Source organism: Vipera berus (genome assembly GCF_964194415.1).
Source record: "Vipera berus genome assembly, chromosome: Z".
Classification (NCBI taxonomy): domain Eukaryota; kingdom Metazoa; phylum Chordata; class Lepidosauria; order Squamata; family Viperidae; genus Vipera; species Vipera berus.
Window position 1 is genome coordinate 61,117,673 of NC_138205.1, and position 19,611 is coordinate 61,137,283.

At 39.8% G+C, this 19,611-nt stretch overlaps 1 protein-coding gene across 2 annotated transcripts in view; it reads left to right on the forward strand.

Moving 5' to 3' along the window:
* DDC (dopa decarboxylase) overlaps positions 1 to 19,611 on the forward strand; it is a 179,232-nt gene that overhangs the window by 27,257 nt on the left and 132,364 nt on the right. For both annotated transcript variants that reach the window (XM_081345709.1, XM_081345708.1), the window contains exons 4-6: positions 820 to 933; positions 2,953 to 3,072; positions 9,597 to 9,731. In XM_081345709.1, coding sequence (XP_081201835.1) covers positions 820 to 933; positions 2,953 to 3,072; positions 9,597 to 9,731 — 369 coding nt within the window. The remainder of the gene's footprint in view (positions 1 to 819; positions 934 to 2,952; positions 3,073 to 9,596; positions 9,732 to 19,611) is intronic.

Genomic DNA, 19,611 nt, shown 5'->3' on the forward strand with positions numbered 1-19,611 from the left:
TTTCTCTCCGCTTATCTTATCATTTCCTTTCTCTCCAATGACATATCTACAGTCCATTTTATCCAATCTGTTTTCTTGTCCTTAGATTTATTTTGTAGTCTTAAGGGATAAGTAGTTTTTTCCAATTCTTGTGAATTTTTCCCCACTAGGATTAAATCATGTTTCCTTGTTTTGTTAAGTTCCATTTTTAAGTCTCTATTCTTAATTCTATATCTATTTATCTGTTTTATCTGCTTCTTCTCTGTTGTTATTTTCTGCGAATTTTCTTGTTGTACAGTTAACATGGAAATTAATTGATTTACACAATTTAAAGCTCTATAAAACAAAATGTTAGCAGCAGCTTGGAATATAAGTGGCTTTTTGTAGCTATATTTTGCTTCTGTAATGATCAAAGGAGATGTCTCTTAAAACCTATTGGATCAATAACTATAAGAAACTCACCTGTGATACTTGATGAGATTAAATCCCTGATGTTTTTTTTGCAAAAATTTTAGTAAAAGAGAAAGATAAGCCCTCACTTTTTAAAATCGTGTGGGCATAACTTGTCAAAAGTATCAAAATTGCTTCCATTTGAATAGCTCACTTTGATTTAGATTCATGCCAAGAATCTTAATGCAAACCAGGGGGCATAGTTGGCTACTTGGTTCTGTGCAGCTACAACAAAATGATTCACAACTAATGATGTGACAATTGGGAAATATCAGCACTTTTTTTACATGCTTATTAAAGCAAGGCCTTCTGTAATACATGGCCTTTTGATACTTTCATAACCAAAAGACTTTCACTCCAATAAATCTTTTTTTGTATTGTTTTGTGCAGGTGACTCATTGGCACAGTCCCTACTTCTTTGCCTATTTTCCTACTGCCAATTCTTTCCCGGCTCTTTTGGCTGATATGTTATCCGGGGGCATAGGATGCATTGGATTTTCATGGGTAAGTTCTGTGTGGGCAAGAAAGAACTAGTTCCTAGCATATACAATTACTACATGTGTTTTTATATTTCAAAAGTATTAGATATCCAGGGATTTTTGAAGATATTTTCTTCAAACAGAAGCCACAGAGGGGCTACATGGCTTTTCAAAAATTCTAGTTTTCATTGAAGTGGTAGATTAGAGGAGAGCTCTACCACTTCAATTTGAAACTTAACATTAAGAAAACCAAGATCATGGCATCTGGTCCTCTCAATTCCTAGCAAATAGATGGGGAAGAAATGGAAGTAGTGACAGATTTTATTTTCCTGGGCTTCAAGATCACCACAGATGGGGACTGCAGCCAAGAAATTAAAAGACGCTTGCTCCTGGGGAGGAAAGCTATGGCAAATCTAGACAGCACATTAAAAAGCAGAAACATCACCCTGCCAACAAAAGTGCATATAGTCAAGGTTATGGTCTTCCCAGTTGCAATGTATGGATGTGAAAGTTGGACCATAAGAAAGGCTGAGTGCCAATGAATTGAGGCTTTTGAACTATGGTGCTGGAGAAGACTTTTGCGAGTCCCTTGGACTGCAAGGTGATTAAATCGGTCAGTCCTAGAAAAGATCAACCCTTACTGCTCTTTAGAAGGCTAGATCCTGAATTTGAAACTCAAATACTTTGGCCACCTAATTGAGAAGGAAGGACTCACTGCAGAAGAGCCTAATGCTGGGAAAGATTGAGGGCAAGAGAAGAAGGGGACGACAGAGAATGAGGTGGCTGGATGGAGTCACTGAAGCAGTAGGCATGAGCTTAAATGGACTCCAGAAGATGGTAGAGGACAGGAAGGCCTGGAGGAACGTTGTCCATGGGGTCGCAATGGGTCTGACATGACTTCGCAGCTAACAACAACAACCACTTCAATACAGGTAGTCCTCAACTTATGACAACATTTGAGCCCAAAATTTATACTGCTAAGTAAGAAATTTGTTAGGTCAGGTTTGCCCCATTTTATGATTTTTCTTGCCACATTTGTTAAGTGAATCACTGCAGTTGTTTAATTAGTAACACAATTGTTAAATGAATCTGGTTTTCCCATTAACTTTGTCAGAAGGTTCCAAAATGTTATCACCTGACCCTGGGATATTGCAACCTTTATTAATGTGAGTCAATTGTTAAGCATTCAAATGTAAATCATATGACTATGGGGATGCTGCAATGGTCATAAGTGTGAAAAATGGTCACAAATCACTTTTTTCAGTGCCCTTGTAACTTTGAAGAGTCATTAAATGAACTGTTGTAAATTGAGGATTACCTGTATAAAGATAGGGTTTAACATAACTGCATGTACAAAAGTGTTTCCTTTCCATAAAATAAAAAACCAAAACTCTCAGTAGATTCTAACCTAGGCTACAGACTAGCACTTATAGAATATGTCTATAGTGGAAACAGTTTTCTATAGGAACACTTGTATCAAAGAAGATGAAAACCAGAACATTTGACATTAGGCTACCTTCATGGCAACTTTGGATCAGACAGAAGCAATATTTTGGAAATATGTCCTTTAACAATGAGAATAATTCAGTCTCAGAATGTTGAAAGCTGTATAAAATTAAGCAGTATTCTTTCTATACTTAACTTCTCTAACTGCCTTTTTGAATTCTGGTAGTAATCATATAAAGAGAATTATCAGCAGAGATGATGCTTATTTCTCTCTCCCTCTCTTCTCTCCCTCTCCATCTCTCCTTTCTCCTCTCTTCTCTCTCTCTCTTTCTCTCTCTCTCTCTCACACACACACATGGCATGATTTCAAATTTTGACATTTTTGCCTATAGTTTAAAATTTTGTGAGAATGAGTTAATATACCTGTCACACATAGCAGTTACTCAAATGGATCATTAATTATCTTTCTTCTGAGTTACACTCGATGCTCTCATGTTTTATTGCTTACCTATTCTGTGGAATCTTCTCAAATGTGTAAATATCTAAAGGTAACCACTAGAGACTTTTATTTCCTTTTTACCATATTTTCCCATTCAAGGCTTCAAGCCCAGCTTGTACTGAATTGGAAACAGTCATGCTGGATTGGCTAGGAAAGATGATCAATTTGCCTCCACAATTTCTGGCTGGGAAGGATGGAGAAGGAGGTGGGGTAATCCAGGTAATTTAGAATATTTGCTACTGAATTTGATTTGTATTCTATTTAAAAGGGATAGAACATTATACTATAAACATTGTCATATTATTTCTTTTAAAAGATAATAGTGTCATTTTTTCTATTTCTGATTCAGTTCTCTGAATATTTCAGAATTCTGTCCAAAACAAAATCATTACACAAAGTGGAAAAAAGCTAAAAATATCTGGGGAATTTTGCAGTGATGGAAAAAACGTTATCTAAAAAAATATTAAAGGGAATGCTTAGATACAGTAAGCCCAGAGGCCATTTCAAGGGAAATGAAATCCAGGTCAGATAGAAATTGGAATAAAGTAGGTAGAAAAGGAAAATAAAAGACATATCTGGGAGCATAAATAGGAATATTTTAAGGATAAGTCTACAGTAACATTATTTCATACATCAATTTTTGGAAATAGATGAGTGGTTCCAAAAGAATAGACTACCCAGAGGGTCATTTTCATGCAACTATGCCATGATACAAAATCAGCAGGGCATTTTGGGGGCTTCCGGTGGCGACGCGATGCCGAAGACAGCCGTTTTCGAGCTGCCCGCTCCGCAGCTGTGTTTTTCCATCGTAAACAGTGCCGATCAGCTGTTTAGATGGATTTGAAGCCCCCTCCTCGGGAGAAGAGGAGGGGGTGAGGCCCCAGGTAGGGGTTGAGCTCTCCGGGGCCACCTGAGCTGAGATTTTGGGCAGCTGAAGGATTGAGCCCCCCCCGAAGCCTGGGTTGCTCCGAGCTGCGCAGCGCCCCTGCTCCGGGATTTATGGAGCAGAGCCAGGCGTTAGCAACCACCCCTGCCAAAAGGGAATACTTTTGATTATCAAGATGCAGGCAGAGCGGTACAGGAGGTCAAGGTGATGTGGACTCTTATCTTTACTCTCTAGCTCAATGGATTTTATAGCTTTAAAGTGAAAGTGCGCAATAAGTGAAAGTGGGGGAAGATGGCGGCTAAAACTTCTAAAGCTCTTCGGAGTGTGGGGTCTTCCCTGGTGCAACAGACCTCATTGCAAGCTTTGCTTCCTCCTGCACCTCCTCCGGCATTTACGCTTAAGGATTTACAAGACGCTCTTGGAAAGCATTCACAATTGATGTCTGACATGATGGATGAAAAGCTGAAAAAGTTGGAGGAGAAACTGGAAAAGAAGATGGAAGAGAAGTTTAGAGCAATGAGGGTGGACATGTTGTCTATGATTGAATCTGTAGCTGAATGTGTGCAACAGCTGGATGAAAAAGTGAAGGATCTCAGTCAAAAGAACTCTATATTAGAAGCAAAGGTATTAGAAAATGAAAATATAAGGGATAAAATGGACGGAGAATTGAGCCTTGCTCAGTATCATCAGATGCAGTATGCTATTAGAATCAGGGGTTTAAAGGAGAACTGTAAAGAAGATTTAAAGCAGCTGATTTCTGAGGCTCTGGAAGGGGTATTGGGCCAGCCAGCATCTGAAATTGAGGGAAATATGGACAAAATGTTTCGTGTAAATTCATGGATTGCAAGACAAAGGAAGTTACCCAGAGATGTGGTGGTCTATTTTACAAAGAGAGTAATTAGAGATGAAGTTATTCAAGCTGCTTATGATACTAAACTGGTAGTGGCTGAGCAAGAAGTCTTGGTTTTAAAAGAGATTCCTTCGAAGATTTTAAGGAGAAGGAAAGATTTTGCATTTTTAGTACAGGAACTTAAGAAATGTGATATTAAGTTTAGATGGGAGATTCCAGTTGGACTGGTGGTGACGCATGAAGGTAAAAGACATCGTCTGGTTACTGTGGCCCAGGCACGTGATTTTTATAGCAATGTGTTAAAAGCAACCCCCCTATCATTTTTGGAAGCTGTTAAGGGATACGGCGAGGGAAAGCTTCAAGATGTTGCAGACAGACAGATAGAGGACAATGGTGTTGGAGGGGATCAAGATACAGTTTCAATGGATGTTGCAGGAGGCCAGAGGAAGACGCGTGCCGCCCTAAGAAGAGCGAGACGAGAGCAAGAGCAAGACCAGCAGATAGTTATGGAATCTCCAAAGTGTATTTACAGTGAAGATGTGGGAGGGGCGCGGTCCAAAGAAGTTTTGGGGGTCATGACAGACGTGCTCCAAAAGTTTTGGGGCGTTAAGATTGCTGATTAAATTTTTATATTAGTATCTTAATGGATTAAATTTATCATAGAGGAGAAAGAAAGTTTTTTTTTAATATTTAACACAATTTAAGATGGATGTTATTTGCTTGTTAGAAAAGTATATTAGGGTTATGGACTAAAAGTATGTATTGAACTAAGAATGGGTATGCAAGCTCCTAATTAACAACAAGTTGTCTTACAGACTGCTTAAACCTTTTTTTTTTACTCTTTTTATTTGAACTCAAGGATGACTTGGAACTGCGAGACATTTGGTGCGATACATGCAAGAATTATTTTTGATTATGGTTTAGTGTGGTTGGAGATTATTAAGGCTAATAGATAGGCGCTTTTGGCACGTAACTGAGAATTTGTTTATTTTTTTTCTTTGAAATTAATATGAATAAGGACTGGGATTAAGAAAATCTATTCTGAGTAAACCTCCTTTCTGTTTTTCTCTTTTTCTTTTTTACTTTATTTGTAATATTAATATTGTTTGTATTCATTTTACATGAGCTAGAGGGAGATAGAACTAATAGTTTATTGCTGATAACATAGGGGTGCTTATGTTTGTTTTTTGATTTTATACCCTGTATTTAGCTCTGGGAAGTCGGGGGGGGAGGAGGGAATGGGGGGAAGGGATAGGGAGGGTTGGGTGGGGGTGGGGGAGGGGGGATTAAAGTCAAAATGTATTGTAAAACTTTTTAAATAAAAAAAAATCAGCAGGGCATTTTGGATTTGTAAAAATATTACATTTAATTAAAAGGCAATTTTGTGGCCATCCATGAAAAAGGACATAGGAAATTATGTGGCTAGCTGCCCAACATGTGCAACAGCTAAGAGGTTGCAAGGGAAGTAACCCGGACTGTTACAACCAGTGGCGAACTCCTCAGCCCCCTCGAAGGAAATATCCATGGATTCTATAGTGGAATTACCAGAAAGCAATGGAAACAGTCATCTGGGGAGTTACGGACTTGTTTTCCAAACAAGTGCATTTTATCCCTTGCCAAGAGATTGCCACCACAAAAACCTTAGCGAAACTATTCGTGCAGCACATCTACAGACTGCATGGGACACCCCAACGCATCATATCTGATAGGGGAGTGCAAATTACATCAACATTTTTGAAGAAATTTTTATCTCTCTTAGGAACCACTCAGGCACTGTCATCTAGTCATCATCCTCAATGTAATGGCCAATAAGAACGTTCTAACTCTGTACTTGAGCAATACTTAAGATGCTTTATTAATTTTGAGCAAACAAATTGGACGGACCTACTCCCTTTCGCAGAAGTTGCTTACAATAATGCAATCCACTCAAGCACAGGCTACACTCCCTTTCAAATGGCCACTGGTCAAACTTTCAACCCTATGCCAGAACTAATCCCAAACGAACTGGAAATCCCATCACTGAAAGAATGGATTGCACAATTACAAAACACCTGGCCAATAGTTAGGAAAGCCTTAAATGAAGCTAGGCAAGCATACAAAGCACAAGCAGACAAAAAGAGTGTTGAGCCCATACCATTCAGTGTAGGAAAAATGGTATATTTATCTAAAAAATACCTAAAATCCTTATAGCCCCATATAAAACTTAGACCAAAATATATAGGACATTTTCTAATTAAAAGAGTCATAAATCCAGTAACAGTAGAATTAGAACTACCCAAAAATCTTAGGCAAATACAACCAATTTTTCACTGCAGTTTGCTGAAAAGAGAACAACAGTCACCCTTACAGCTAAAAATCCCCACCACCACCTCCAATCATGGTTGAAAGAGAACAACACTTTGAGATAAAAGAAATCCTAGATTCTAGGAAGTATCATGGAGCAACTCAATACCCAGTAGCACAGAAACACATTCCCTCCTCAGAAAATGAGTGGGTCCATAAATGTCACTTCAGAGCACTGAAACTGCTAAAGAAGTTTCATACAGAATATCCCAACAAACCAGACTAACCTCTATTTTTTCCCCTCTACAGATGGATCTCTCCCATTTTGGGGGGTAGCAGGATGTCAGAATCCATTTATATTTCATTTCTAACTATGTCCTCTGATCTAAAACCAAATCTCACCTTTCCCTGGATTCTGCCATGCTCCCAAGGGGGATATGCATGTGGGTTTTATTGCTTTCACTTCCTCTATTAACTACAATGTAACCTTTTATTTACTTGCCTTCATGTCCCTATCCATTACAAGGTAACAAATTGCCTCCTATACACAGAGGCAAGACAGATAACACAAAAACATAAACAGTCCTTTTAACTCTCAGCTTGCCTGCAGTCTGCAAAGAGAGACTTAGAAATGTCTTCTGTGGTTGTGAAGCAGGAACCAACTGGTCTGGATTTCAAAATGTCCAGGTTAGACAAGAGCACAATTCACTATCTCGGGATAACATGTTTGTTCCCAGCAGAATCCAGTGAAAGGTGAGTTTTGGTTTTAGATCTGAGGAGATTGTTAGAAATGAAATATAAATGGATTCTGACAGTAGGTCGGTATCCATTGTTTAAAATGAATTTGTGGAAGTTTGTATTAGGATATTTTTTTTCTGTTTAATCATGTCTAATTATCAGAGTCTGCTTGGAGGAGTCCCTGCATTCTTCTTGGCAATATTTTTCAAAAATGTTTTACCAATGCCTCCTTTTTAGAGCTGAAATAAAGTAACTGGCCCAAGATCACCCACCTGGTTTTGTGCCTAAGAGTAGAACTCAACATCCTCAATTTCAAACTGATGCTTAACCAATACACCAAATTGGCTCTGTATTATCTGGCAAAGTGTAAATTGTCATGCCATAATTATGATTATCCCTGTATCTTCAGATTGAGATGCCACCGCATCTCAAGACTCAGACACTGATGAATAATGAAATCAGATAAATATATAAAACCAAGTTTCAAATTCTGGATTTGCTTGCCTCTACGTCTGGTATGGTTTCTGATTTTAGTATTTCTATTTGATTTGTTCATATCAATTATTGGAGAATAAACGCACACATTTGATTTTTCTGTGACTGATTACTGCATGTTTGATAACTGAGCTGACTGATTGTTCTTTAATTTCCCATTCACATATACAAGTTATCTTTTGAAGTTTCATTTAAAGGATTGTGCATATGTAGATTTGTCCTAGAACTTATTGTTACCAAATTCATTGCATGCAAATGTGACATTCTTATGAGGATAGTGCCCAGTAGAAAAATAGCAACTTCATTATAGATTCCTTCTTTGTGAATTTGATAACTAAGCTTGTGTTTCTTTGTACTTTTTCATGCCAGGTAAAGTTTCAGAGTTTTGTTTTTTAACAAAGTTATAATGAGCTTTATCAGACCTTGAATATTTTGCCAAAATATTCAGCACAAATAATCTTTTCTCTACCTTTACATTATAGTGCCATGTATTTATATGTTATATTTATAAAATCTTGCAATAGTGTGTTTTGTGCTGATGACATAGGACATTTATGTCTGTTTATTAACTCATTTTTAGTGACAACACATGATTGCCAATAATTGTGGATGCTGTTTTTATTGTTTAACTTTAGGACAGAAGGAAATGGTTTAAGGCCTCTCCTGCTATTACCAGAGAGGAAGCAATTTGTGCAGATGGTTTTCTTTTTGCACAGTCATAATAACAGTGATAGAAACAGGAAAGGACATGTGAAACATGGGTTTTATATTAAACTGCCAATCTTTCCTAGATTTAAAACCAAATGATTATTTGCACTATTCACTTATGAAAATTGGTGCTTAATTGCAGCTGAAAAGAGAAATCAATATGAAATCATTGCCTGCTACTTCAAATGTGCCACTTAAAACAATTAAAGATGAAAGAAAATGTCTGCTGGGGACTTTATTCAGCAATAAATATGCTAGCTCTTGAGTCTATTCACCATAGTAACCTCTATTTGTACAGAAAAATGAAATCGACTGTGCACTTAGTATTTGTGTCATTTTAAAAAGCGAAGTTTCTCATCAGAGCCTTTAGCTGATTATTTCACTGTGTCATTTTATTAGAGGTGCATCCATCCATATTTAAGAATGCAAACCCTGTTAATTTTAGAATGTTTTAGAAAGGTGAAATCAGCTGGATTCCACCTTTAATTTAAAAAAGGTCTCTGCCTCTTTGCTGTTTTTTTCTGGACTAAGATCACTTTCACCTAAATGCACTTATAGCCTCTTGACATCTAAATTAAGCATGGATGACATACTGCATTGTATACATTGTGTCAGGAAGAAGGAATTCTTACCCTGATTAGACCAACAAGATGATCTGATTTTGGGTCATGCTCGATACCATCAATTGTACTGTATAAGCAAAACCAATGCAGTAGATACTCATTAATTTAGGACAATTTTTACTGGATTCTCTTGTCCAACTTGTCCAATTTTCCATCATAGGGAACTGCTAGTGAAGCTACCTTGGTTGCCCTGCTGGCCGCTCGAACCAAAGCAATCCATCATGTTCAGTTAGACAATGAAAACCTGACTCAGGGAGAAATCATTGGTCAACTGATAGCTTATACTTCTGATCAAGTGAGTACATTATTTCTTGCATTATTGTAGGTATGGAAATGAAATTATATATAGTACTCATGCAGCATAGTTTACGATTTCATTAAGATGTTATGCCTTTCATTCTTAGGTTGATTTTTTTTATCATTCTCAATAATACAGATACCTGACAGACAAGCAATACATATTAATAAACAAAGATGCTAAAATGAATTTGTTTATTTTGAAAGCAGTGCAGGGTGAATTGTGTCCTGAATCAATACTGGGGAATTGTGGCATTTACAGATGATACTTGGTGAGCCTTGGAGGCAAAGAGCAGCAAGGAACAATATCTTGCTGCTTTGAAAACATTTGTTTGGTCTGATTTGGATTCTGGAGCTGTTTCTGTCTCCCCCCCCCCCCAATTCTAATTTTCTCTAATGCCACAGACTACCCATGTTATATCTTCTGTATTTTATAAGAAGACTAAATTGCTTACATCCACATCCTCCTCCTCCTCCTCCTCCTCCTTTTGTATTTGAACTTGAGTATAGATATATATTTTAAATTTTTCTGTAATTTTGGATATGACATAATAAATTGCTATTCCTGAAATTGCAAAGAGGTAGTATTCATGCAATCATTTTCTTCAAGTCAGTTACAAAACCTGGTGACTACAGCAATAAATCCATTCAGTTTTCAAGATGCTTGTTTTAGAAGCAACTTGTTTTATTGCTAGGGCTTAGAAAAAAATAGTGTCCAAAGACATCCAGCTGGCTTTCAGTTGAAGACAGGATTAGAACTCACTATCCCAGCTTCTGATTGGATCTAATTCTGTTAGCAATGGCCAAATATAGCCTTCCTCCCCCTGGGACCCTGCAATTGTCAGAATACCTCAGCTAACAGGTCCCAGTCAAGAGAACTTATTTTTCTTCTGACATTTTATTGGGACTGATTCATCTATATAGGCACCAGGGCCTGTTAACTCCAAAAGAATAGTTTCAGGAAGTGAAATCAAAGTAAATCACAACAGTTCACTTTAGTTGAATTGTGTCTTCAATTTTTTTAAAAAATTGTCATGTTACAGTAATTTATGCTATGCTTTGATGAATTTAAATATTTTTTGTAGTATTTCAGTATTATTGTTCTATCTATTTTGCCTCATTAATTTGGAAGTTCATGGTATATTAAAAAGTAAATAAATCAATAGATGTGATCTCAAAATCAGTAGACATGATCTCATCATTATTTAAGCGGTCTTTAATAGACACCAGTGTGGTGGAATAAATAATGTTTTTGACTGGTAAGGGGGAGACTCAGGCTCTAGTTCACCCTTAACCATAGAAACTCAGCCAATAATTCTTTCTCATTTCAGCCCACCTCACCAAGTTTTTATGGGAAAAGATCTATGGGAGCATTAGGTATTATTATTAAATTTATCTTGAGTCACCTTGTGGTTCAAGGTGACTCAGAGCAGCTTATAGTAAGATAAAATGTACAAATATCAACAATTATAAATATAAAAAGATTATGAATGTTTAGTGATAGTCCTAAATGAAAGATAGGACATAAATCAGATGAATGAATAAATGATCATTTAGACTTATTGAGATGAAACTAGTTGCCTTTATATGTTCAGACCTGGTCAGTAAGTAGAAATATGGAGCTAAGTTGATCGGCTCACTATCACTGTGATTAAAAGTCACTTTAATTATTAGTCAGCAACTGAATCAGAAATAAAAAGGGAAAAGGAGTAAAAATAAGCATAAATATTATAAGCATATACAGTAATAATGCAAACAAATTAAATCTTAAATCTTCCTATAGCTCTCCTGCCAATCCTTGATGCTAGATAACAAAATGTTAAATATTGCAAGTCAAAAACCACAAACTTCTCACCTGTTTTACACTTGATCCATTAGGGTGGGTCCTTCCTAAGTGTCTTTTTCTGACCGGTGTTCCTGCCTGTCTTGTCTCATTGTTTTTAGGCAGCATCTCTTCTTATCCCCAGGTCATCCACACATTCTATTATGTACCATGAGGATAAGAGAGAATCCTGAATAAGACAGAACTTTGGTTTCATACTTGAATATAAGACTGAAATGGCATTTATTCCTCTGGGGATGTGCAGCCATCTTGGACACTATCAACTATGATATCTTGCTGAGTAGCTTGCAATGGCAGACAGAGAAAGCACCATTTTGCTTTCCACTACTTCCTGACAGTGCACTTTCAGTAGGTGGTTATGGGGAGCAATATGTCCAGAACAATGTAGAGTACTTCAAGTGTAAGGACCTGCCTCAACTAGGTCTCCCAAGAAAGCAGAACTCTTGAACCAGGCATTGTCTCAAAAGGAACTTTTATTAAGAGTTAATGATAGCAAGGAATCAAAACGAAGTCTGAGGAATTATCTCACGCAAGCAACATATCAAAAGCAATATTCATTATTCCTCCCCTCAGGGTTCCACTGTCCATTTGAATTTCAGCCAATCCACAGGTGGTATATTGTTATGGTAGCTGGCTCTTTGGTGTGCTCTTCAATGTCTCTCTCAGTTTTGTTTCCCTCTGGCTCCAGGTGCAAACTGTCTTCCATATAAGGGTGATGGTATTCTGGCACATTCCTTCCATGGGGGGAAGGGCAATGTAGCATGTGCAAAGCAAAGCATATTATATATCCCCACATTGGAATCCCCCCTCCTAATAGAATGGCCTAAAAATGGTTACAGAAACATGTATAAGCTAGAAAGTATAGTAATACATCTTTTTGTGGATCTGACATACAGCCCGCCTAGGAAAATGACAAATCCATCTTTAAGACAAAGAAAGGAGAGGGGAAAGACAAAGAAAAACATATCAATCAGGCTTATCAGGATACTTCAAATGAAAACGTTTAAGCATCCTAGGAACCCTAATATGTCTTTTATATACCCATTTGTTCTGGGAAGATGGAAAGTTTATTTATTTATTTAATTTATTTTATTAGATTTATATACCGCCCTTTCCCGAAGGACTCAGGGTGGTTTACAGGGTATATAAAACCAAACCAGTACAAAAGTTAAAAACAATTACAAAAAGATTAAATCATCCCTAAAATAAAAACCCCAGTTAAAAATTCTCAGCCTGGGCCGGAGAGTTCAAAGAGCCAGGTCTTCAGATCCCAGTGAAATGAAAGAAGGTCAGGGGCAGTCCTAAGCTCCACGGGCAGCTGGTTCCAAAGGGCAGATGTACCCACAGAGAAGGCCCTTCCCCTGGGTGTTATCCGCTAGCAGTCTTTTACCGGTGGCACCCTGAGAAGACCCTCCCTGTGTGAGCGCACTGGACGAAGGGAACCTGATGCTGGCAGCAGGTGTTCCCTCAGATATCCTAGACCCAAGCCATTTAGGGCTTTATAGGTCATCACCAGCACCTTGAATCTCACCCGGAGGGCAACCGGAAGCCAATGCAGCTTGCGGAGTAGAGGTGTTACATGGGAGTATTGGGAAACCCCCATCACAACTCGCGCGGCCGCATTCTGCACCAGCTGAAGCCTCTGAGGGGTCCTCAAGGGCAGCCCCATGTAGAGAGCATTGCAGTAGTCTAGATGGGAGGTCACGAGCGCATGAGTGACTGTGCGTAGGGCATCTCGGTCCAGATAGGGTCGCAACTGGCACACCAGGCGAACCTGGGCAAAAGCCCCCTTGATCACGGCTCCTATATGATCTTCAAAATTGAGCCGTGAATCCAGGAGGACGCCCAAGTTGCAAGCCCGATCAACGGGGGGTAACACCTCACCCCCCATCGTTAAAGGTGGAATAATCTGGTTAACCCGAGATGCTGGTATGCACAGCCACTCAGTCGTGGCAGGATTGAGACGAAGCCTGTTTCTCCCCATCCAGACCTGGACTGCCTCCAGGCAATGGGACATCACGGCGAGGGCATCGCTGGCTTGGTTCGGGGCAGAGAAAAACAGTTGGGTATCATCAGCGTACTGATGATACCCCACCCCGAAACCATGAATGATCTCACCAAGTTGCTTCTTCCAAGCAACTAAGTACTGCATAGAACTATAGTTCTATACAGGAGTCCAGGATATCCCACACTTCAACTGTTGTTCACCCTCGACTAATATTGGTGTAGGCCCTGGAGGAACAGGTGGCCTATGTTTAGACATGATCTCCAGTTTGAGCAGGCTACAGTGGAAAGCAGGATGGATTTGTCGTAAGCTCTTAGGGAGCTCTAGTTCAACAGTCACAGGGTTGATAATACATTTAATAGGAAAAGGCCTGAGAAACTTAGGGCCTAATTTTTAGAGGGCTGTAAAGTATTTGGTAGAGAGGTAGACTTTATCTCTTACATTAAAAGGTTTAGGTTCCACTCTCTTTTTGTCAGCCTGAGCTTTATAAGCAGCTCTGGCATCATTCAGCACGTCCAAACTGCAGGCCAGGTATTTTGCAATTGCTTAATCCATTCCTGCAGAGAAGGGATGTCGGGTTGTTTAAAAAGTAGTTCAGACATAGGGACAAATGTTTGCCCATTTGCAACCTGGAAAGGGGTGAAACCCATACTCGAATGTACAGCGTTATTGTAAGCAACTTCAGCAAAAGGCAACAAATCAGTCCAAATATCTTGTTGATAGTTGATAAAACATCTAAGATATTGTTCTAGAATAGAGTTCAGTCTCTCTGTCCCACCATTCATTTGAGGATGATGACTAGATGATAGCCCCTGACTAAAACCCAAAAGTCCAGAAAAGCTTTCCAGAACTTGGAGGTGAATTGGACCTTGCAGTCCGAAGGGTAGCACCCTAAATTGAAAACAGCCCAGGGGTCAATTGAAAGCAGTCTCCTATTCAACCCCCTTCCTTTATTCTTATTTGATAGTAAACCTCCCACAAGTCTAGTTCATAAAAAATATTTCCTTTTGAAAGGTGTGCTAGCATGTCCCTCATTAGAGGAAGGGGGTACACATTTTCCATGCACACAGTGTTCCATTCCCTATAATCCACACAGAGATGAAGAAACCCATCCTTCTTTTCCCTAAATAGGACAGGGGCAGCCGCTTGTGGCCTGGCAGGTTGAATGAAACCTCACACTAAGTTTTTGTCAATTAACTTATGAAGTTCATCCAAGTCCCTAGGGTCATGGAATACAACTTGGCTTTGGGAGTTTTGCCCCTGGGACAATTTTAATGGCACAGTCTGAAGATTGGTGGGGCAGGAGCTCATCTGATCTCTGCTCACTGAACACTTCTGTTAAGTCCTAGTATTCTGGAGGGAGGCTCTGTAGTTCCTGTTCACTGAGGGCAGATGTTAATTTGCAGTGTGGTTCATGCCTCCACTCTAGGGGAGGAGCCCTCTTCTTTGGGACTTTCAGGCGTCCCTCCCTCCAATCTATTATTTTATTATTTTATTATTACATTTTTTTATATCCCGCCCTTCTCCGAAGACTCAGGGCGGCTTACAAGCTTAGCAGTAGCCTTCATTCTATGTATATGCCTGCTTATTAGGGCTTTCACACACCCCCAAGCGGCATTATTACAAAGTCAGCTTAATTGCCCCCAACAATCTGGGTCCTCATTTTACCTACCTCGGAAGGATGGAAGGCTGAGTCAACCTTGAGCCTGGTGGGATGCGAACCTGCACTAATTGCAGGCAGCTGGTGTTACTTAAGGAGGCATTAGCCCACTGCTCCACCAAGGCAATCGACTATAGGGTTCCATTTCTTTAACCATGTTAGTCCCAGCATTAGGGGCCATTCCATGCAAAGGGCCACAATAAACGCTAAAGTCTATGAGTGGCTTCCCATTACCAATTTCAGGAGTTTGGTGGTGAAACTGGCTGGGATCCCACCTGTGGTGGACCCATCAAGTTGGCAGAAGGCAATGGGAGTTTTAGTCTCCTGAGGGGTACCCTCATCTTCCCCACAGTTTTAGGCTGACCAGGCAGTGGGTGCACTTTGAGTCCAGCAGGGATGCCAATTTTATTTTCTTCCCAGTGCCCAGTATGGACAGTTCTAAGAGCACCGTTATTGGGTTGATTGACCCACTTACCAAGGGCTCATCATCGTAGTCACTTTCTGCCACTTCTGAGTCATCGTCTAGTGGGGTCAGAGCTTGACCCTTCAGCCCATGGGGCTGGGGGAGCCCTGTGACCTCCACTGTCCTCAGTGTCGATTCCTTTTGGCATGGTGTGGCTTTTGTTGACCTCCCACTGATGATGATGATCTCCCTTTTTTGCTGGCATTTTGCTGCAACAGTTTATTATTATTTATTATTTGTTTATTATTTGGATTTATATACCGCCCCTCTCCCGAAGGACTCAGGGCAGTGTACAGGGCAATTAAAACACTATATACAACACATAATATACAAAAATTGAAATAAACCAAGTAGCCCTAAACAATAAAACATGTTCTAAAATGTAAAATTTAAAATTTAAAATCTAAAATCCCAGTCCCTCAGTCCAGGCCACAAGATTGCTATGGTGACCTTCTTTTCTGCATTTGAAGAAGGCAGTAGAGTGGGGTTGTGGCTGTGGGCTTCTTGCTCCTTCTCCTCTCCTCTCTGGCTGTGGCTTATTTCCTAGTCTCACCTGATGCTGATACTTGTGTTGATCTATTTTCATCTCTTCTGCCAAGAGGCACCAATTGTACAATCACCCTGGGGCTCCCCTTACCACACAGGCCTTTGTACAGGTTTCATTGAGCCCATCCTGAGAAAGAACTTACCAGGATGTATTCTGGCCAGTTTAGGTAACTGGTCAGCTTTCAGAATTCCTCTGTATATTCAGTTACAGTGATTGCCCTTGCTTCACAATTTTGATGCGGTCATGGGCTTTCTGGTCTGCAGGGCAGTCTTTGAACCAATGTCAGAGGGCTGCCATAAATCAGTTGAAATCCCTCAGCTTGGGGGCATTGCAGTTGTACAGGGTCACCATCAGTCAGCTGAACTATCCTCCAGTGCCAGGGCGACTATCTTGACCTTCTCCTTGTCCATTGGCAGCATCCTCCCATGTAGGTGAAGACCTGGGCAAGGAGGAACCCCAATCACTGGGGATTTCCATCAAGCTTCGACTTCCATCAGCTTCACCTCCGAGGGCTGGGGCAGCCCCTCTCTGGGTCTTTAGGCAGGGTGTGCTCGCTGGGTGCTGCCACAGGAGGCGGGGGCAGCTGGCGCTGCTGCTGTGGTTGCAACTGGCTCCCCTCTATCAGCTTTCTCCTCCTGGGTGTCCCTGCAGTTTTAGCTCCTCAAAGAACTGCCTTACATATTCCAGGACTGCTTCCACCAGCTCCGTTTTGGGATCTGCTTTCCCTTCCTTGGGAGTAGGCTCCAGATTTTTCTTTTTTGCCTTTTTCTTGACACTGCCTCAGGTGATGGTTACTTTCTGAGCCCTTCCTTCCCAGTCTTCCTTTTTTCCGACCCCAAGCAACCACCTAACTCAATCGCTCTCTGTAGATCATCCTGCTTCTTCCAGGTCCCTGAAAGTGCCTTCCTTGATGTCTGCCTACATAATAGCTTCACTCCAGATCTCTGTTTCAGCCTCTTCCATTTCACTGGCAGGAAGGGACAGGTTGGTTGCAACCCACCTTGGTACGGCAGCTGCCTCTCCAGGTTGGGCAATATGCAGACCTCGCTTTATGTAAGGACCTACCTTAACTAGGTCTCCCAATAAAGCAGAACTCTTGAACCAGGCATTGTCTGAAAAGGAACTTTTATTAGTAGCTAGTGATAGCAAGGAATCACAGTGAGGTCTGAGCAATTAGTCCACATAAGCAATATGTCAAAAGCAGTATTCATTATTCCTGCCCCCAGGGTATCATTGTCTGTCTGAATCTCAGCCAATCCACAGGTGGTATATTGTTATGGTAGCTTGCTCCTTTGGCGTGCTCTTCAGAGTCTCTTTTGGTTTCATTTCCCTCCAGCTCTAGGCACAAACCATCTTCCAGATAAGGGGATGATATTCCGGTGCATACCTTCTTCTGGAGGAAGGGCAATGTGGCATGTGCAAAGCAAAGCATATTGTATATCCCCATATCAGAATCCCCCTCCCAATAGAATGGCAGGCCTCAAAAAATGGTTACAGAAGCATGTATAGACTAGAAAGAATAGTAATACATATCTTTTTAAAAATATATTTTATTAATATTTTTTTAACATAATCACCATTAATATTTGGTAAACAGCATGTTATCTGAGTTTATATTTATAAACAATCAATAACAATTAGTTTCTATAATTCCATACTCCACATAGTAGCTTTCCTTGATTTTCTCTTCTTCCAATAATATTCTCTTTTAACAGTCTTAAATCAGTGCATTTCTTAGTATTTTAGTAGATAACAATTGAATATAAACATTTTTCTAGTATTTCTACAAGTAACAACCACATTAATATGAAGCTTGTTTTATAATTCATCATCTTAATCACCTTATCATAGATCTTGTTATTAAAGTTCTTATTTAAATTTATTTTCCCCACAATGTTCAAAAACATTTTACCCATTAATATTTTCTTAGAGTTAATTACATTTAAATATTTAAGTCTTTTTCCTCATACAAGCCATCCCAACAGTTTTACATTTCTCATATCTTAACACAAAAACAAAAAAGAGAAGAAAAAAGAAGGAAATAATATACTACTTAAAAAACATGTCCCTCTTAAGCTAAAATACATTTATGTCCAAATTCTGAATAGTATTATCACATCTGCATTTCTAAAAGCTGGCCTCTGCCTAGTTTCTGCCTGGGGGAGGGAGGCTTGGGGCTTTCTTTGTCTAAAATGTTTCATTATTCCTTTGGGGAAATATAATATTCTGCTTTTTAATATTCCCCAAAATATTTCTTGTGTGTGTGTGTGTGTGTGTGTGTGTGTGTGTGTGTGTGTGTGTGTGTGTGTTTGTTTGCTGTCCTCCCACAATCCCCCCTTTGTGCCATATAAGTGTGGAGGACACACTTTTACTGGCACAAAATTAAAAAAATTATCTGGTCAGGGAGACTTGATAAACAAGCTTTTAAACTGTTAATGGAAAAAGGGGAAGGCACTAATAGAGGCAGCATAAAAAGATCCCTGCAGTGGTTTCCAAAAGGGGGAGTTTCCAACCTATAAAGTCTAAAAGTCAGGACAAAAGTTCTGTTAGGTAGACAAGAAATTTATAGTGTCCAATATTCTGTGCCAATTATTCTAGATGTTTGATGCCACTTTGAGCTTTCCAGTCAGGTTTGCACATTCCTCCAAAATTCTTCACAGCCATGGTTTGCCTCAGTACATAACCACTGGCCATCCATTTTTAAGGGTTGCTTCCTGCCTTAGCTCTTAGTTTAGTGCATCCAGGTTTGTGATATCCAATTGAGTTAGCCAGTGTGCCAGTCAGGCTATTAAATTGCACATTGTGAGCCCTAGGACTCCCACTAGATGTATGGCTTGAGAAGATCTGTTCCACTCTGGTTGCATGGTGACTTTATATTGGATGGCTGGATCCAAACCCAATTGAATAGAGGGTCTCCTCTCGAGGCAGAATCTGGGTCAGTGTGCTCTGCTTCCAAAGGTTGCTGAATCATCTGTGCAGGGCTGAAAGACATGAGAACAAGGTCCCCCCCCCTTTTCTAGGTGAGTCTCCCAGGAGAGGCCTTGCTGATCAGACAAAGGTATGGAGAACAGAGGATAAGGAATGGAGAAGTGGAATGGGGAGGGAGGTAGCTTGCAGGCAGAGTTTGAAAAGGCATTAAGATTAACACTGCAGATGTTAAATTGACAGATGAAACCCACTTAAATACATACAGTAAATGCAAGAATGATTTTTTTTTCTGTAAATGAACTTAAAACATTGGGCTGATAACTTTGGGCTGTTTCTTAAAAGCAGAGAGAGAGAGAGAGAGAGAGAGAGAGAGAGAGAGAGAGAGAGAGAGAGAGAGAGAGAGAGAGAGAGAGAGAGAGAGAGAGAGAGAAC